Genomic DNA, 19,801 nt, shown 5'->3' on the forward strand with positions numbered 1-19,801 from the left:
AGGAAGAATGGGGAATTATTTTCTAATGGGTTCAGTTTCAGTGTGGGAAGATGAAAAATATTCTGGAGATGGATGATGGTGATAATGGGAGTAAATGCCACAGAACTGTACACTTAAAAGTGGTTAAAATGATACATTTTATGTTATGTATATTTTACAATTTTAAAAATAAAGGAATGGGTACTGATACATGCTATAACATAGATAAACCTTACAAAACATTATCTTAAGTGAAAGAAGGCAGACACGAAATACCACCTATTATGTAATTCCCTTAATAATGCGCCAAAATTGACTATAGCAACAGTTTTACATATCTGTGAATATATTAAAAACTACTGAAATGTACACTTTAAATGGGTAAATTGTATGGTAGGTGAATTATATCTCAATAAAGCTACTGAAATATTTTAACTGGTTTTAAATCTAGGATCACATTTATTTGACCTCTGAAGACCTTAAGTGACATCCTATAAATTCTGGAGCCACGCTCTGCTGATGTGCTAAAAAAATGAACAAATAAATGAAAGACTGGGGTTTACAATGGCTAGCAGGGAAGATCAGAAAAATCTGCGGCTAGGCATGGTGGCTCTCCAGTCATGATGCAAGAACAAAGGCAAGATTATAAAACACACTAGGTTGAGGTTGATCAGAAACTTTTATTTGGTCCTTATCATTTATTAAGCAACCTACAAAATCATTTTTGATATCTCTACCACAAGCAGCAGCAGCTGCATCCAGGCCAGAAATGGAAGACACAAGTAGTGGAAGACCTTATAAAGAAAAGCTAACAGGTGAGATCTCTGCTTATCCAGGCTTAGGTGAAGGCAGAACAGGAAAAGTGTGTAAGTTCAGTATTCCAAAGACTCTTCTTCAAAGCTGAGACCTGCAGAGGGCCTAGCTGAAGGATGCAGGTACAGGCTCACAAAACTGCCCAGGCTCAGCAATCAATCCAAAGTACCTAAAAACACAAAGAACAATGTTGAAAGCAAGGTGCCTCAAGAGCTGGATGAATGTAGCAAACTGGGCAAAGTTAAGTGGCAGCTGTTTTGGTACTGGCAGTTCTTCTAAGACCAAAATACTCATTTTGAGGAATATCCATCCAAAAGATCCTTGGGGAAGAACATGTCATTACAGAGGCTGGGCAGTTGGGTCTGGAGAGTTCAATTTAGAGGTGGGAAAAGGGCTAAGAAATTGTGTCGGTTAATGAGCATCTGTGGAGACTACAACAAGGGGTAAGTGATACAAAATAAATAAGTTTTCTAAGCAGAGTGTATAATCTGAAAAAGTTCCAGGTCAAGATGGGAAACTGGAGACTTCCCTGGTGGCACAGTGGTTAAGAATCCTCCTGCCATTGTAGAGGACATGGGTTCGATACCTGGTCTGGGAAGATCCCCCATGCCATGGAGCAAATAAGCCCGTGTGCCACAACTACTAAGCCTGCACTCTAGAACCTGTGAGCCACAACTACTGAGCCCATATGCTGCAACTACTGAAGCCCACATGCCAGATCCCGTGCTCCGCAACAAGACAAACCACCACCATGAGAAGCCTGCGCACTGCAACAAAGAGTAGCCTCTACTCGCCACAACTAGAGAGAGCCTGCACAAAGCAATGAAGACCCAATGCAGCCAAAAATAAATTTTTTTTTAACTTTAAAAAAAGATGGGAAACTGGACCCTCAAGTTTGTATGCCTTCCCATACAAGATTCCACGTGAAAGGAAAAAAATCTTTTAACAGGTATATAAATCTACAACAAAGAGATTTGGTTGAAACAAAAAACTGACTGACAGAAATCTGACTGAAGTGTGTTTATAAATAGGGCAGAGGAAAATAAGCCTACAATAAACACAGAGGAGGGTGCAGCAGAGGTGGGAACCCATCTAAGTAGAAAACTCATGGGGAGGATCTAGACTGACACCAAAAATGACAGACAGAGATGCAAGGCTAACATGGGTAATGACTCGAGGGTCTATATGAGAAACAGTTGACCCCATCTCCTCACAACCCTCCCAGTGTGCAGCACTACCAGAAAACAAGCATTTAAACTAAATCTAACTTGAAAAAAATCAGCAGGCTCTCTTCTAGAGAACTAAATCAATTATCTGGAGAACAAGCAGCTTCTGAAAATTCCAGGTTCCCACAGTCAAGTTTTCTGCAATTCTGGCCTTTGGAGGCCCCCAACATAACATCTGGTCCCACCCGCTACCCGCACTAAAGTAAAACTGCAAGGCAATAACCACCCTCCATACACATATATACACAGGTTCCAAACAGCTTTCTTATTTCCTCATTCTAAAATAGAATAAAAATTACAAGGCATTTGAAGAAAGCCTATCCAGTAAAAGGAAAGATTTGAAAGAATAATTCAGGGAAAAGAACACATAAGAAAAGAACAAAACAAAGCAAGAAAACCTCAAAATTTTTTTAATAGCCTCTGCTTTTGATAATGTCAAATTTCTGCTGATACCAACTGATAGAGCTGATTAAACTATTTTTAAAAAGAAAATCCTTCAGGCATTAAATAGGCCTCAAGAAAAGGCAAACCCAAAATCTAGAGAAGGCAAAAACACAAAGAAAACCCAGCCTCCAAAACTGCTTTTACCTCAGGGGAATCTGCCAATCCAAAAGAGAGCTGAAAAACGTTTGCGATTTTGGCTAAGCAAATGAAGGGTCAAATCTGAGAATCTGCCCAAGTGGAAAGGTTCGATAATTTCCCGCTTTCTAAAAGCTGGATTCCCAAAAGGCTACACCCTCAGAGTAAGGCTGAACTAGAATTAAATCAGTCCCCTCACAGACCTGCCATCACAGTTTATATCACCACAGTGATCAAGGAATCCTCAAGTCTTAAATTCAAAAAGGAGGTTCTGCACTGATACATGCCCCTAGGTGTCTTGCAGAAGCAAATGAAAATCTCTGAAGAAAGGTCTCATTATACTGGCCTCAAATAATTATCCAACAAATAATTTTTTCAAATATTAATACAATGACAAACATACCAAGATAGGGCTTCCCTGGTGGCGCAGTGGTTGACAGTCCGCCTGCCAACGCAGGGGACACAGGTTCGTGCCCCGGTCCAGGAAGATCCCACATGCCGCGGAGTGGCTAGGCACGTGAGCCATGGCCACTGAGCCTGTGCGTCTGGCGCCTGTGCTCCGCAATGGGAGAGGCCACAACAGTGAGAGGCCCGCGTACCTCAACAGAAAATGTATATATATATATATATATATATATACCAAGATAACTAGGCAAATAGAAAAAGACCATGAGACAGTACCAACAGAAACAATAGACAGAAAAGTAAATAAATAAGCCAGGCTTAAAAGGCTTTGGATGTTAGATTGGACACAGACTATTATAAACAATTGTACATACTACGTTTAGTGAAATAAAAGACAAGTTTCAAAACATCTGCAGCAAATACAAACTGACAAAATATATTTGAAAAATAACTAAATGGAATTCACAGAAAATGAAAAATACAAAAACAAGAACTGAAACTAATAAATCAACAGGAAAGTTTAAAGGAGACAAGACTACTGAAGAGAGAATTAATGGAAGGTCAGAAAAATTACATATAATATACATCATGGAGAGGCAAAACGATGGTTGACTTTTAGCATACGTTTAATGTGAATCCCAGAGAGAAAGGAGAAAGAAAAAGAGAAAGGAGAGACAAAGAGACTTCTCCAGGACAGATGAAAGACATCAATCCATAGATTTAAAAAGCCTAAGCAGTTGCTGCCGCCACCAAGAAGCCTGTGTGTTATTATCCACAACCCCCTTCCGGGAAGCCTGTGCAGCCTGCCACTGTCAGGGTCCCGGGATGCAGGGACAACTCCCCCGGGAGAACGCATGGCGCATCTCAGGCTGGTGCAATGTCACACTGGCCTCTGCCGCTGCAGGCTTGCCCCACATTCCGTTCCCCTCCCTCCCCCCAGCCTGAGTGAGCCAGAGCCCCTGATTCAGCGGCTCCTTTAATCCCGTCCTGTCTGAGCGAAGAAGAGATGCCCTCCGGTGAACTACACGCAGAGGCGGGGCCAAATCCAAAGCTGAGCCCCTGGGAGCTGTGAGAACAAAGAAGAGAAAGGTAAATCTCTCCCAGCAGCCTCAGAAGCAGCAAATTAAAGCTCCACAATCAACTTGATGTACCCTGCAACTGTGGAATACATGAATAGACAACAAATCATAACCAAATTGAGGAGGTGGACTTTGAGAGCAAGATTTATGATTTTTTCCCCTTTTCCTCTTTTTCTGAATGTGTATGTGTATGCTTCTGTGTGAGATATTGTCTGTATAGCTTTGCTTCCACCATTTGTCTTAGGGTTCTCTCCATCTGTTGTTATTGTTTGTTTTTAAAATTTTTTTCTTAATAATTTTTTATTTTAATAACCTTATATTTTATCCTATTTTATTTTACTTTATCTTCTTTCTTTTTCTTTTTTCCTTCCTTTCCTCCTTCCTTCCTCCCTCTCTCGCTCCCTCCTTTCATTCTTTCTTTCTCTGTTTCTCTCTTTCTCTTTCTTTCTTTCTTTCTACTTCTACTAATTCTTTCTTTCTACTTTCTCTCCCTTTTATTCTGAGCGATGTGGATGAAAGGTTCTTGGAGCTGCAGCCAGAAGTCAGTGCTGTGCCTCTGAGGTGGGAGAGCCACCTTCAGGACACTGGTCCACAACAGACCTCCCAGCTCTATATAACGTCAAACAGCGAAAATCTCCCAGAGATCTCCATCTCAACACCAGCTTCACTCAATGACCAGCAAGCTAAAGTGCTGGACATCCTATGGCAAACAACTAGCAAGATAGGAACACAACCCCACGCATTAGCAAAGTGGCTGTCTAAAATCATAAGTCAACAGACACCAGATGTGGACCTGCCCACCAGAAAGACAAGATCCAGCCTCATCCACCAGAACACAGGCACTAGTCCCCTCCACCAGGAAGCCTTCACAAACCACTAAACCAACCTTAGCCACTGGGGACAGACACCAAACACAATGGGAACTACGAACCTGCAGCCTGCAAAAAGGAGACCCCAAACACAGTAAGATAAACAAAATGAGAAGACAGAAAAACACACAGCTGATGAAGGAGCAAGATAAAAACCCACCAGGCCTAACAAATGAAGAGGAAATAGGCAGTCTACCTGAAAAAGAATTCAGAATAATGATAGTAAAGATGATCCAAAATCTTGGAAACAGAATGGACAAAATTCAAGAAACATTTAACAAGGACCTAGAAGAACTAAAGATGAAACCAACAATGATGAACAACACAATAACTGAAATTAAAAATACTCTAGATGGGATCAATAGCAGAATAACTGAGGCAGAAGAACAGATAAGTGACCTGGAAGATAAAATAGTGGAAATAACTACTGCAGAGCAGAATAAAGAAAAAAGAATGAAAAGAACTGAGGACAGACTCAGAGACCTCTAGGACAACATTAAACACACCAACATTCAAATTATAGAGGTTCCAGAAGAAGAAGTGAAAAAGAAAAGGACTGAGAAAATATTTCAAGAGATTATAGTTGCCAACTTCCCTAATATGGGAAAGGAAATAGTTAATCAAGTCCAGGAAGCACAGAGAGTCCCATATAGGATAAATCCAAGGAGAAATACACCAAGACACATATTAATCAAACTGTCAAAAATTAAATACAAAGAAAACACATTAAAAGCAGCAAGAGAAAAGCAACAAATAACACATAAGGGAATTCCGATAAGGTTTAACAGCTGATCTTTCAGCAGAAACTCTGCAAGCCAGAAGGGACTGGCAGCACATATTTAAAGTGATGAAGGAGAAAAATCTGCAACCAAGATTACTCTACCCAGCAAAGATCTCATGCAGATTTGATAGATAAATTAAAAACTTTACAGACAAGCAAAAGCTGAGAGTTCACCACCACCAAACCACCTTTACAACAACTGCTAAAGGAACTTCTCTAGGCAAGAAACACAAGAGAAGGAAAAGACCTACAATGACGAACCCAAAACAATTAAGAAAATGGGAATAGGAACATACATATCGATAATTACCTTAATGTAAATGGATTAAATGCTCCCACCAAAGACACAGATTGGCTGGATGGATACAAAAACAAGACCCATATATTTGCTGTCTACAAGAGACCCACTTCAGACCTAGAGATACATACAGACTGAAAGTAAGGGGATGGAAAAATATATTTCATGCTAATGAAAACCAAAAGAAAGCTGGAGTAGCAATTCTCATACCAGACAAAATAGACTTAAAAATAAAGACTATTAGAAGAGACAAAGAAGGACACTACATAATGATCAAAGGATCGATCCAAGAAGAAGATATAACAATTGTAAATATTTATGCACCCAACATAGGAGCACCTCAATACATAAGGCAAATACTAAGAGTCATAAAGGGAGAAATCGACAGCTACACAATAATAATGGGGGACTTTAACACCCCACTTTCACCAATGGACAGATCATCCAAATTGAAAATAAATAAGGAAACACAAGCTTTAAATGATACATTAAACAAGATGGACTTAATTGATATTTATAGGACATTCCATCCAAAAACAACAGAATACACATTTTTTTCAAGTGCTCATGGAACATTCTCCAGGATAGGCCATATCCTGGGTCACAAATCAAGCCTTGGTAAATTTAAGAAAACTGAAATTGTTTCAAGTATCTTTTCCGACCACAACGTTATGAGACTAGATAACAATTACAGGAAAACATCTGTAAAAAATACAAACACATGGAGGCTAAACAATACACTACTTAATAATGAAGTGATCACTGAAGACATCAAAGAGGAAATCAAAAAATACCTAGAAACAAATGACACTGGAGACATGACAACCCAAAATCTATGGGATACAGCAAAAGCAGTTCTAAGAGGGAAGTTTATAGCAATACAATCCTACCTCAAGAAACAGGAAACATCTCGAATAAACCACCTAAACTTGCAACTAAAGCAATTAGAGAGAGAAGAACAAAAAACCCCCAAAGCTAGCAGAAGGAAAGAAATCATAAAAATCAGATCAGAAATAAATGAAAACGAAATGAAGGAAATGAGAGCAAATATCAATAAAATTAAGAGCTGATTGTTTGAGAAGATAAACAAAATTGATAAACCATTAGTCAGACTCATCAAGAAAAAAAGGGAAAAGACTCAAATCAATAGAATTGGAAATGAAAAAGGAGAAGTAACAACTGACACTGCAGAAATACAAAAGATCATGAGAGATTACTACAAGCAACTCTATGCCAATAAAATGGACCATCTGGAAGAAATGGACAAATTCTTAGAAATGCACAACCTGCCAAGTCAGAATCAGGAAGAAATAGAAAATATGAACAGACCAATCACAAGCACTGAAATTGAAAATGTGATAAAAAATCTTCCAACAAACAAAATCCCAGGACCAAATGGCTTCACAGGCGAATTTTATCAAAAATTAGAGAAGAGCTAACACTTATCCTTCTCAAACTCTTCCAAAATATAGCAGAGGGAGGAACACTCCCAAATTCATTCTACGAGGCCACCATCACCCTGATACCAAAACCAGACAAGGATGTCACAAAGAAAGGAAAGTACATGCCAATATCACTGATAAACATAGATGCAAAAATCCTCAACACAATACTAGCGAACAGAATCCAACAGCACATTAAAAGGATCATACACCATGATCGTGGGGTTTATTCCAGGAATGCAAGTATTCTTCAATATACACAAATCAATCAACGTGATACACCATATTAACAAACTGAAGGAGAAACACCATATGATCATCTCAATAGATGCAGGGAAAGCTTTTGACAAAATTCAACACCCATTTATGATAAAAACCCTGCAGAAAGTAGGCATAGAGGGAACTTTCCTCAACATAATAAAGGCCATATATGACAAACCCACAGCCAACATCGTCCTCAATGGTGAAAACCGGAAAGCATTTCCACTAAGATCAGGAACAAGACAAGGTTGCCCACTCTCACCACTCTTATTCAACATAGTTTTAGAAGTTTTAGCCACAGCAATCAGAGAAGAGAAGGAAATAAAAGGAATTCAAATCGGAAAAGAAGAAGTAAAGATGTCACTGTTTTCAGATGATACTATACATGGAGAATCCTAAAGATGCTACCAGAAAACTACTAGAGCTAATCAATGAATTTGGTAAAGTAGTGGGATAGAAAATTAATGCACAGAAATCTCTGGCATTCCTATACACTAAGGATGAATAATCTGAAAGTGAAATCAAGAAAACACTCCCATTTACCAATGCAACAAAAAGAATAAAATATCTAGGAATAAACCTACCTAAGGAGACAAACGACCTGTATGCAGAAAATTCTAAGACACTGATGAAAGAAATTAAACATGATACAAATAGATGGAGAGATATACCATGTTCTTGGATTGGAAGAATCAACATTGTGAAAATGACTCTACTACCCAAAGCAATCTACAGATTCAATGCAATCCCTATCAAACTATCACTGGTATTTTTCACAGAACTAGAACAGAAAATTTCACAATTTGTTTGGAAACACAAAAGACCCCAAATAGCCAAAGCAATCTTGAGAACGAAAAACGGAGCTGGAGGAATCAGGTTCCCTGACCTCAGACTATACTACAAAGCTACAGTAATCAAGACAGTATGGTACTGGCACAAAAACAGAAAGATAAATCAATGGAACAGGATAGAAATCCCAGAGATAAACCCACGCACATATGGTCAGCTTATCTTTGATAAAGGAGTCAGGAATGTCCAGTGGAGAAAGGGCAGCCTCTTCAATAAGTTGTGCTGGGAAAACTGGACAGCTACATGTAAAAGTATGAGATTAGATCACTCCCTAACACCATACACAAAAATAAGCTCAAAATGGATTAAAGACCTAACTGTAAGGTCAGAAACTATCAAACTCTTAGAGGAAAACATAGGCAGAACACTCTATGACATAAATCACAGCAAGATCCTTTTTGACCCACCTCCTAGAGAAATGGAAATTTTAAAAAATAATTAAAAAAAATAAACAAATGGGACCTAATGAAACTTCAAAGCTTTTGCATAGCAAAGGAAACCATAAACAAGACCAAAAGACAACCCTCAGAATGGAGAAAATATTTGCAAATGAAGCAACTGACAATGGATTAATCTCCAAAATTTATAAGCAGCTCATGCAGCTCAGTAACAAAAAAACAAACAACTCAATCCAAAAATGGGCAGAAGACCTAAACAGACATTTCTCCAAAGAAGATATACAGACTGCCAACAAACACATGAAAGAATGCTCAACTTCATTAATCATTAGAGAAATGCAAATCAAAACTACAATGAGATATCATCTCACACCTGTCAGAATGGCCATCACCAAAAAATCTACAAACAATAAATGCTGGAGACGGTGTGGAGAAAAGGGAACACTCTTGCACTGCTGGTGGGAATGTGAATTGGTTCAGCCACTATGGAGAACAGTACGGAGGTTCTTTAAAAAACTACAAATAGAACTACCATATGGCCCAGCGATCCCACTACTGGGCATATACCCTGAGAAAACCAAAATTCAAAAAGAGTCATGTACCAAAATGTTCATTGCAGCTCTATTTATGATAGACCAGAGATGGAAACAACCTAAGTGTCCATCATCGGATGAATGCATAAAGAAGATGTGGCACATATATACAATGGAATATTACTCAGCCATAAAAAGAAACGAAACTGAGCTATTTGTAATGAGGTGGATAGACCTAGAGTCTGTCATACAGAGTGAAGTAAGTCAGAAAGAAAAAGAGAAATACCATATGCTAACACATATATATGGAATTTAAGAAGAAAAAAAAATGTCATGAAGAACCAAGGGGTAAGACAGGAATAAAGACACAGACCTACTAGAGAATGGACTTGAGGATATGGGGAGGGGGAAGGGTGAGCTGTGACAGGGCGAGAGAGTCATGGACGTGTACACACTAACAAACGTAAGGTAGATAGATAGCTAGTGGGAAGCAGCTGCATGGCACAGGGATATCGGCTCGGTGCTTTGTGACCGCCTGGAGCGGTGGGATAGGGAAGGTGGGAGGGAGGGAGACACAAGAGGGAAGAGATATGGGAACATATGTATATGTATAACTGATTCACTTTGTTATAAAGCAGAAACTAACACACCATTGTAAAGCAATTATACTCCAATAAAGATGAAAAAAAAAAGCCTAAACAGACTACATAAAAGGAAATTATACCTAGATAATGAGTGAAACTACAGAAAAAATAAAGAGAAAATCTTCAAAGCAGACAGAAAAAAGGGACAAATTTGCTTCAAAAGAGAGAAGAATGATTGTTTCAAGGTGGTAAAACAAAATTCCACCTAGAATTCTATATTCAGCAAAATATCTTTCAATAAAGAAAGTAAATCAGTGAGCCAGAGCAGGTAGAGAAAAAAAGTAAAATAAAGGCTTTTTTATACCAAAAAAGAAAAGCAGAGTTTGCTACTATCAGACCCTTTAGGATTTACTTCAGAAAGAAAGAAATGATCACAAACGGAGGAGCAGAAATATAAAAAGGAAAGATGACCAAAGACAGGATAAATATATGGATAAATTTATATATCATTGTCTGAATAATATAGCAATAATATAATATAGCCTTATGTGGATTGACAAAGACAACACAAAATAGGTGACAATACCAACATAAGTGGGGGATGAGGGAATTGTAAATCGAGCTAATGGATTCTAAGATCCCATTTTGTTGAGGATAAAGGGAAAGGTACTAACACTAGGCTCTGATAAATTAAGGATGCATGTAGTAACTGGTAGGGTAGCAATAAAAAAGAGTATACAACTTCCAAATTGATAGAGGGAAAACTGAATAAGTTATACTCAAAAAAAGGTAAAAAATGGAAAGAAAAGAATAAAATAAGACAGATAGAAAGCACAAAATAAGATGGTACTTCTAACCCATATATATCATTAACTACATTAAATTAAATGCCCCACTTAAAGACAAAGAATATAAGCCTTAAAATAATTCACATCACACACATCAAAAATACATCCACGTGTGGAGGAAATCTCACTGAAAACTACCTGGAGACTGGCAGAACTCCTGTACAACCAAAGCTGTAAGAAAGATCCACACAGAGTCAGGTAGGAAGGGAAGAGAAGTGGTCAGGTCAGGTCAGGACAGGCTTGGAGATTCTCCCTGGGTAGTGAGCAGTTTGAATCACAACATGGGCACCCCAGCTCTGGGGTCCAACACAAGGAGGACGAGTCCTCTTAGCTGGTTTGAAATCCAGTGGGACTGACAGTGTGGCTGTAAGAAACCTAGACTCCACTCGTGAAGGGTGCACACACGATTGCTTACTCCCAAAACAAGGCAGAGGAAGCAGACTGAAACTGTGACCACCCAGTGCGTGCCCCAGCCCACACCAAGCACCCCCCTCAAGCCCCCCTTACTCCACAGCATAGCTCCACACTAGGGCTAAGGCTGCCACAGCTAAGGAGAGCACACAGTTGTGAGGGACGGAGCTGGCTTGGATCTGGCACGGCATCTGACCACCCATGACTGGTGGTCACAGGGCAGCAAATCAGGAGTGGTCTGGAGTTCTGACTGGTGCTGGGACCACCCCAGCATGTACCCCAGTCCACGCCAAATGCCCACTCTGGCCCCTCTTGCTCCACAGCCGTTCCCCACTAGGGCAAAGGCTGCCACTGCAGAGGAAAGTGCACAACTGTGGAGGACAGAGTAGGCTCAAACTTGGCACAGCACCCAAACAGGGAAAGAGCACCCATTACTAGCACTCACAGGGGCAGCACATCACAAGCAGTCTGTAGCTCTGACTGGTGCCAGGACCATCCAAGTGCAGGCACCAGCCTCCCCTGGGTGCCCAATCCGGACCCTCTGGTTCCAGCACTGCTCCCCTCAGAGCAAAGGTGCTGATGTGGGGAGGGGGTAAGAGCACACACTCAAATTGAACAGAACCAACTCAGACCCTACTCTCAGGGTTTCTGCTCCAGCAATTTGGGACCTGACACCACTCCTGATAGAGCAGTGTTGGCAACTGAGGAGTGGAGAAGACCCAGCTCGCACCTGCCTCTGGCTCCAGCCCCTCCATGTCCAGCCCCACCTTCTACCAAGGTGATAGCTGCCAGCACACTCCGGGGTAAGATGTGACTTGTATTCACTTCAGATCCAGCTCTCCCATCAAAGCCACTGAGCACACACAGACTATATAGTGATGCTCCCACACAAGCACACCCCTTCAAGACCAGGATGGGTAACTGTTTCACCTAATTCCACAGAGACAGAGAAAGTTAAGCAAAATGAGAAGACAAAGGAATTTCTTTAAAATTAAAGAACAAGGAAAAAACCCTGAAAAAACAACTAATGAAACAGAAATAAGTAATTTACCAGATAAAAAGTTCAAAGCATTAGTAAACAAGAGTGCTAAGTGAACTAGGGAAAAGAACAGATGAACAGTGAAAATTTTTACAAGGAACTAGAAAGTATACGAAAGAACTAGTCAGAACTGAAATGAAAAACACCCCAGAAGGAATTAACAGAAGACTAGGTGATACAGAAGAATGCAAAAATGATCTGAACATAGAATAACGGAAATCACCCAATCAGAACAGCAAAAAGAAAAACATTAAAAAATGAATATAGTATAAGGGACCTCTGGGACAACATCAAGCATACCAACATTCAAACTATACGGGTCCCAGAAGAAGAGAGAGAGAGAGAGGGATCAAAAATGTATTTGATGAAATTATGGCTGAATACTTCCTGATCCTGAAGAAGGAAAGATATCCAGATAAATAAAGCAGAAATGTTAAAGAGTCTTCTTTACGTGGAAAATAAAAGGCTACAACAGGAAGAAAGAATCTATAGGAAAGGAAAACTCCCAATTGTATAGGCAAATATATATTAAAAGGCTGTGGATCAACCTCTGAAATAAGCTAGTGTGAAGATTAAAAGACAAAAACCAGAGAATTCCCTGGTGGTCCAGTGGTTAGGGCTCAGCGCTTTCACTGCCGTGGGCCCAGGTTTAATCCCTGGTCAGAGAACTAAGATCCCACAAGCCACATAGCACAGCCACACACACACACACACACACACACACACACAAAAAAGGATAAAAAATTGTAAAATCAACTATAATAACAGTTAAGGAATAAACATAAAGATGTAAAATATGACATCAAAACCATAAAACATAGGGGAATGGAGTGAAAAAATGTACATCTTCTAGAATGTGTTTGAACTTAAATGACTACCAGTTTAAAACATGTAGTTATATATAGGTCAACATATATGAACCCCATGGTAACCACAAATCAAAATCCTATAACAGATAAACAAAAACTAGAGAGAAAGGAACACAAGCATAACACTAAACAGAATCATCAAAGCACAAGGGAAGAAACTAAAAGCAGAAGAACAGGAAAGAACTATAAAAACCAGAAAACAATGAACAAAATGGCAGTAAGTATGTACCTATCAATAATGACCTTAAATGTCAATGGACTAAATGCTCCAATCATAAGCACAGGGTGGCTGACTGGATGAAAAAACAATACCTATCTATTATGCTGCTTACAAGAGACCCACCTCAAAGCTTCAGACATACACAGACTGAAAGTGTGGGGATGGAAAAAGATATTTCATGCAAATGGAAATAACAAGAAAGCTGGGGTAGCAATAGTCCTCTCAGACAAAATAGCCTTTAAAACAAAGTCTATAACAAAAGACAAAGAAGGGCATTATATAATGATAAAGGGATCAATACAAAGATAGGATGTAACATTCAATAACATATGCACCTAATACAGGAGTACCTAGTACATAAAGCAAACAGTAACAGACATAAAGGGAGAAATTGAGAGTAATACAATAGTAGTAGGGGACTTTGACACCCCACTTACATCAATGGACAGATCATCCAGATACAAAGTCAATAAGGAAACTGTGGTCATAAATGACATATTAGACCAGTTAACTTAAAAGATACCTACAGGATATTCCACCCTAAAACAACAGAATACACATTCTTTTCAAATGCACAAAGAATGTTCTCCAGGACAGATCACATGCCAGTTAACTAAACAAGTCTCAACAAATTTAAGAGGGTAGAAATTATATCAAGCATTTTTTCCCCACCACAATGGTGTGAAACCAGAAATCAATCACAGGAAGAAAAATGGGGAAAATACAAACATGCGGAGACTAAATATATGCTACTAAAAAACCAATGGGTCACTGAAGAAATCCAAGAGAAAATCAGAAACTACCTCAAGACAAATAAAAATGGAAACACAACTTTCCAAAATCTATGGGATGCAGCAAAAGCAGTTCTAAGAGAAAAGTTTGGAGCAACAGAGGCCTACCTCAAGAAATGAGAAAAATCTCAAACAACGTAACCTATCACCTAAAAGAATTAGAAGAAAAAGGACAAAGCTGAAAGTCAGCAGAACAAAGGTAACAATAAAGATCAGAATGGAAAAAAATGAAACAGAGAAACATAAAACGACAGAAAAATCAATGAAACCAAGAGCTAGTTTTTTGAAAAGATAAACAAAATTGAAGTCTTCCATCAACTCATCAAGAAAAAAAGAGGATCCAAATAAACAAAATAAGAGATACAAAAAAATCATAAGCGACTACTACCAATAGTTATATGCCAACAAATTGGGCAATCTAGAAGAAATGGATACATTTCTAGAAACAGACAACATTCCAAGACTGAATGAGAAAGAAATAGATAATCTGAACAGCTGGACCACCAGTAGTGAAACTGAACTATCAAAAAACACCCAGCAAACAAAACTCCAGGACTAGATGGCTTCACAGAGAAATTCTACCAAATATATAAAGAGGAGCTAGTACCTATCCTTCTCAAACTATTCCAAAAACCTGGAGGATGAAACACTCCCAAATTCATTCTACAGTAAGACCACCATTACCCTGATACCAAAACCAGACAAAGAAACTACAAACAAAAAAATTACAGGCCAATTATAACTGATGAATATAAATGCAAACATCCTCAACAAAATACTAGCAAACCAAATCCAATAATATATTTAAAAAGGATCATACAACATGATCAAGTAGAATTTATTCCAGGGATGCAAGGATAATTCAATATTCACAAATCAATCAATGTGATACACCACATTAACAAAAGGAAAGACAAAAACCACATGACCATCTTAATAGATGCAGAAAAAACATTTAACAAAATCCTACACCCTTTTATGATAAAAACGCTCATCAATGTTGTTCCTACCAGACTGGCAAAAATCAAACCCTGATAATACCAAGTGTTGGTGAGAATGAGGAACAATGGGAACTGTCATACACTGCTGATAGAGATGTGAATCAGGTATACAGGATGTTTGGCAGTATCCAAAAAAGAAATACATATTCTATGCCATACTCATTTCATAAGGAAAGGCTTAAAAAAGAATATATATATACACATACATAAACATATTTGCATTAAAATACCCAGAAGATTACACAAGAGACTAATAACCGCTACGTGAAGGGAGGGGACCTATATAAGGGATTAAAGGACAGAGAGGGTAGAGGAAGACTGTTCACAATACCGTTTTTCAACTTCTACACTCAACCTATATAGCATGGAAGATCTAATTATGATAAGGAGGTATGTTTTCAGCCTTGGTGAGCTAAAAATGGGAAAGGAAGGAATAAGAGAACTAACAGTCATACCTTACAAAGTGAGGAGCCAACAAAAAAAAAACATATTTTAGTATGTTATATAAATTGTAAAGGTAACAAAGGAACTAAAAATAATGATAAAACTACAAAAAATCAGAAAGGAGGGAAGGGGCTGAGAGGGTAGTATAGGTTAGCCAAACCTTCATTTATCATAGCAGGAAGTCAAAACATAAGATCTACAGTTGATAAATCAACAACAAAGCATATTATTCAGAAATATAAGAAGCCATCTGAAAAGCTAAAAACAGAAATAATAAAAGGATGAGGGTCATTTCATTATAAGTCGTTAGGTAACTATTTCACTTTTAAACAGGAATATATACTGACTCAAAAAGAAAAAAAATTTCACTTAGAACATACACATCTAAGGACATAAGAACATTTATTTTACCAGGTACAAAATAATATAATACTGACTAAACCCAAGGGGGCTAAAACGACCAAAATTCAGATCTACTAATGTAGAATAGAGCAGAGGGATTCAACTACTCAGATTATTGAATCCAAAGATGAAAATGAACACATCCACCACTCATTAAATGGCCATTTATTAAAAATCCAAGCCAAGCACTATGCATGGTATAGGCTAAAGTGGAAAACTTTGTTAAGTTCTCTCCATTTATATTCCTAGCACCCTCCAATTTATCATCCTGGCACCAGAGGTTGGCAGTTTTATGTCTTTAAATAGAAATTTGATCACATCACTCATCTCTTTGAAAAGATGGTAATTAAAAATAAACAGGTAGGAGTGCTCACTTCAGCAGTACACTTACTAAAATTGTAACGATACAGGGAAGGTTAGCATGGTCCCTGTGCAAGGATGACACATAAATTCATGAAGTATTCCATATTTAAAAATAAAAATAAACAGGTAGGGGCTTCCCTGGTGGCGCAGTGATTTAGAGTCCGCCTGCCGATGCAGGGGACATGGGTTCGTGCCCCGGTTCGGGAAGATCCCACATGCCACGGAGCAGCTAGGACCGTGAGCCATGGCCGCTGAGCCTGCGCGTCCAGAGCCTGTGCTCCGCAATGGGAGAGGCCACAACAGTGAGAGGCCCGCGTAATGCAAAAAAAAAAAAAAAAAAACAGGTAGAGTTAGGCTCCGAAGATTTTTGATTGAGGAACTGATAGGATGTCAGTCACAAGAAATTGTCTGCCTTAGGTAGGCAGCTAACAAGTTATTTTTAAGAGAAATGAGTAATCAGAAAAGACTTAAAAAAGATCTACAAATTAAGAGAATACTCAATAATCTAGGCTCAAAGCTAGCCATGGGAATATATCTTAAAAGACATTTAAAAGAATATATCAAGAGGGCCAGGGGCCTAGGTTGATTACAGATGCAGAACAAAGGAGTAAAAATAGTGAAACAAATAATTCAAGAAAAGATTTCTGAAAGTAATGAGGCTTCAGGGAGATAGTTGAAAACGTCCTGGTGTGATAAAGGTGAGAATGAACTGAAGGTGCACGGCTTTCGCAAAGCTCTTCAATCAGAATATATGTAGGGAATAGTAAGCTGATCAGATTTAGGAATTAAGTAGGAGAGAGAGCTCTAAGAGAAGTTAGTTAAAATAAGGTATCTCAAATATTTTCTATTTCAATGACAAGATTTAGTTAGTATACAGGAGTTAATCTAAAATTCCTAAGAACAAATAGATACAGGCCAGAATAGAATCTCACTGCAGCAAAATAATCACTTTACACAGACTGCTGAAGAAGAAAAAAGAACAAGAAGCAACCCTTTAAATGTTGGCAATCATTTCTGATCTCTAGCATTATGATGAGGGGTAAGATTTATATCTAAGAATAGAGATCAAAGTAAGAATCAAACTTCTGAATCCACCTAACTACACTGGGGTCTTTATAGTCCCTTCCATTTTTTATGGTTAAGCAGTTTTCAGGAAGTTCTAACTACCCAAGGGAATTTGAATTAGAATTTGTTTTTCCTATCTTAATAGGAAATGGGGAGAAAATTATTCCTACATGAACAAAGAAGAACCAGGCCATCGGTTTTATAACGTTTTGAACTCAGATCGTTAGCATGGGAAAGACAGGTGGAAATGATTACCCCGTGATAGAGAACTCACCTTCCAGGAAAGCAAATTCATCCACAGCTTCTATTGCATTATCTGAAACACAAGGTAAAGGGACACCTGACTAACTCCGGTCATTTGGGCATCAACCTCTTACAAAAGCACAACCCACAGTGAAGGGCATGAGGCTTTGTGCAAATTAGGGCATTTATAAAATTTGTCCCTTGCTATCTTGAGATCCATATCTACTCCACCACCAAATCTTACGTATAAGCTGTCTCTCCGAGAGTAAGAAAATAAGAAAAGCCTGGTTAAATACTGCTCACTGAGGGGAACATCCTTGCTCTGAAAGTCATCAGAGAAGTATTGCCTATACAGAAGGGAAAGCGAGATTATGGTATATGAAAGCTTACAGATGTTCTAGGGTTACCAGCTAAAAAGTAGAGTCAGAAATCAAATCTCTACTTTCTAGGTGAATAAAAAAGTCAAGCCTGGTACCATATGGCAGAAGGTATAAAGGGGTCTAGTTAGCTTTGGCAACATCTAGACTCCTTCGGTTCTCTGTTCCAGCACCTCTCCAGCCACCCAAAGCAAATTTTCAAAAGGTAGGGTCTTCTGGCACTGTGGCAGCCCAAGAGAAAACATCGTAGGAAGAGACCTGTGGCACCGCTCATCTTACAGTGATGCCGTCTTAAACAGTGTAAGGGAAAACCTCAACCAGCCCTCTCGTCTGCCCCCAGATCCAAGATACCAAAGTGACACTCTACCCAAATCTCTCCTCTGAAGGGTTTTCCTCTTCCCCTGTTGAGCACAACAGTAGGCATCTTTTGCAATGGTTTCCACAAACAGTTCCTGTGAAGAAAAGCAGAAAAAAAATTAAAAAAACAATAAAAGTTATAATAAACAAACCAAAATTGAAAAAACAAAACAACCAAGCAGAGTTGTATGGATGAATTCTAGTACAATTCTTGTGTGTGCTTCTGTTGGCGGTGGGGGAACGCACAGGGGTGAAAGAGAGGTTCTCAGGGAAGCTGAAGGTTCTCCTGGACTTCATAAAAGTCTAGTCCCCTTCCCCCTCCTGCAGTCGCCCATGACACATCTGTCCCTCCCTCACTTGTAGATCCACCACACTCATTTACTTGAGGTTCCTACAAGTTCAGTGTTAGACTGGAGATGCAAATTAAAGCCGTGTTCAGGCCCTCAAGAAGAGGTAGGTATGTTAGCAAACCAGTACAACCACTTTACGCGACGCTTTTTCCGTCTTCCCTTCCTATGCTCACACCTCAGAATCCGGCCCCAGAACCTCTCTCACCTCCCGGTGCCCAGCACACCCCGCCCCAGATCCTCCTCTGGCTCCCCGCGTTCCCCAAACCTGGACCAAAAGGCTCGCTAAGCCCCGCCCTTCGGAAAGGCCCCGAGCCCCGCCCCTCGCCAGGCACCCCCGCCACCGCATTGTGCCCCGGCCGCACCGCGGCTCGTGCCAAAATGAAGATGGCTTCCTGTCCTGCGAGCGTCACGTCGGGGTCCGCCTTCACCAAGGCCTTCACTCGCGCCAGAGGCAGCCTCGAGAGACGAGCCCCGGGCGCACTCGTCGGGGCATGGGGCTGCGGAGCCGCTGCGTCCCCACCGGTGCCCTCCTCCTCCTGGAAAGCCCCGTTTCCAGTCGCCACAGCCGCCATCCACGCCCCGAGCCTGCTGCGCGCGCAGCCGCCGACTGTGCACGCAAGCGGTGCCGGCCCCCTTCTCGCGCGCGCTGGAAGCCACGCCCCCTACGGGCGCGTGACCCCGCCCCTCACGCGGCGGGGCGCCAGACTTTTTGCCACTCGCAGCGTTTCTGGTGGCCTGTCTTGCCGCCACAGATGACTCTGACGCGCCATCCTGTCTAGTTGAGCCCTCTTTGGGGAAATTTGATTGTAAAAGTAAACACAGCAGTAATAGAAATATATACAGGAGAAACTTGAACAAGTTTACGTGCTACTGGAAGAGACAGTAAAGTAGAGCAATAAAAATGTAGGAGGGGGCTTCCCTGGTG

At 39.9% G+C, this 19,801-nt stretch overlaps 1 protein-coding gene and 1 non-coding gene across 2 annotated transcripts; one reads left to right on the forward strand and one right to left on the reverse strand.

The window, feature by feature from the left end:
• Positions 1–644: 644 nt before the first annotated feature.
• On the reverse strand, positions 645–19,479 carry POLE4 (DNA polymerase epsilon 4, accessory subunit). Its single transcript, XM_065891555.1, has 4 exons — positions 19,239–19,479; positions 18,537–18,621; positions 17,824–17,865; positions 645–961 (listed from the first exon to the last, which is right to left on the reverse strand). The coding sequence occupies exons 1-4, from the start codon at positions 19,446–19,448 to the stop codon at positions 948–950; spliced, it is 351 nt and encodes a 116-aa protein (XP_065747627.1). The 5' UTR covers positions 19,449–19,479; the 3' UTR covers positions 645–947.
• On the forward strand, positions 16,488–16,594 carry LOC136134284 (U6 spliceosomal RNA). The gene has a single exon (XR_010656565.1). It is a non-coding gene; the product is annotated as a U6 spliceosomal RNA (small nuclear RNA).
• Positions 19,480–19,801: the final 322 nt, after the last annotated feature.

This window comes from Phocoena phocoena, chromosome 14, assembly GCF_963924675.1.
Source record: "Phocoena phocoena chromosome 14, mPhoPho1.1, whole genome shotgun sequence".
NCBI classification, from domain to species: domain Eukaryota; kingdom Metazoa; phylum Chordata; class Mammalia; order Artiodactyla; family Phocoenidae; genus Phocoena; species Phocoena phocoena.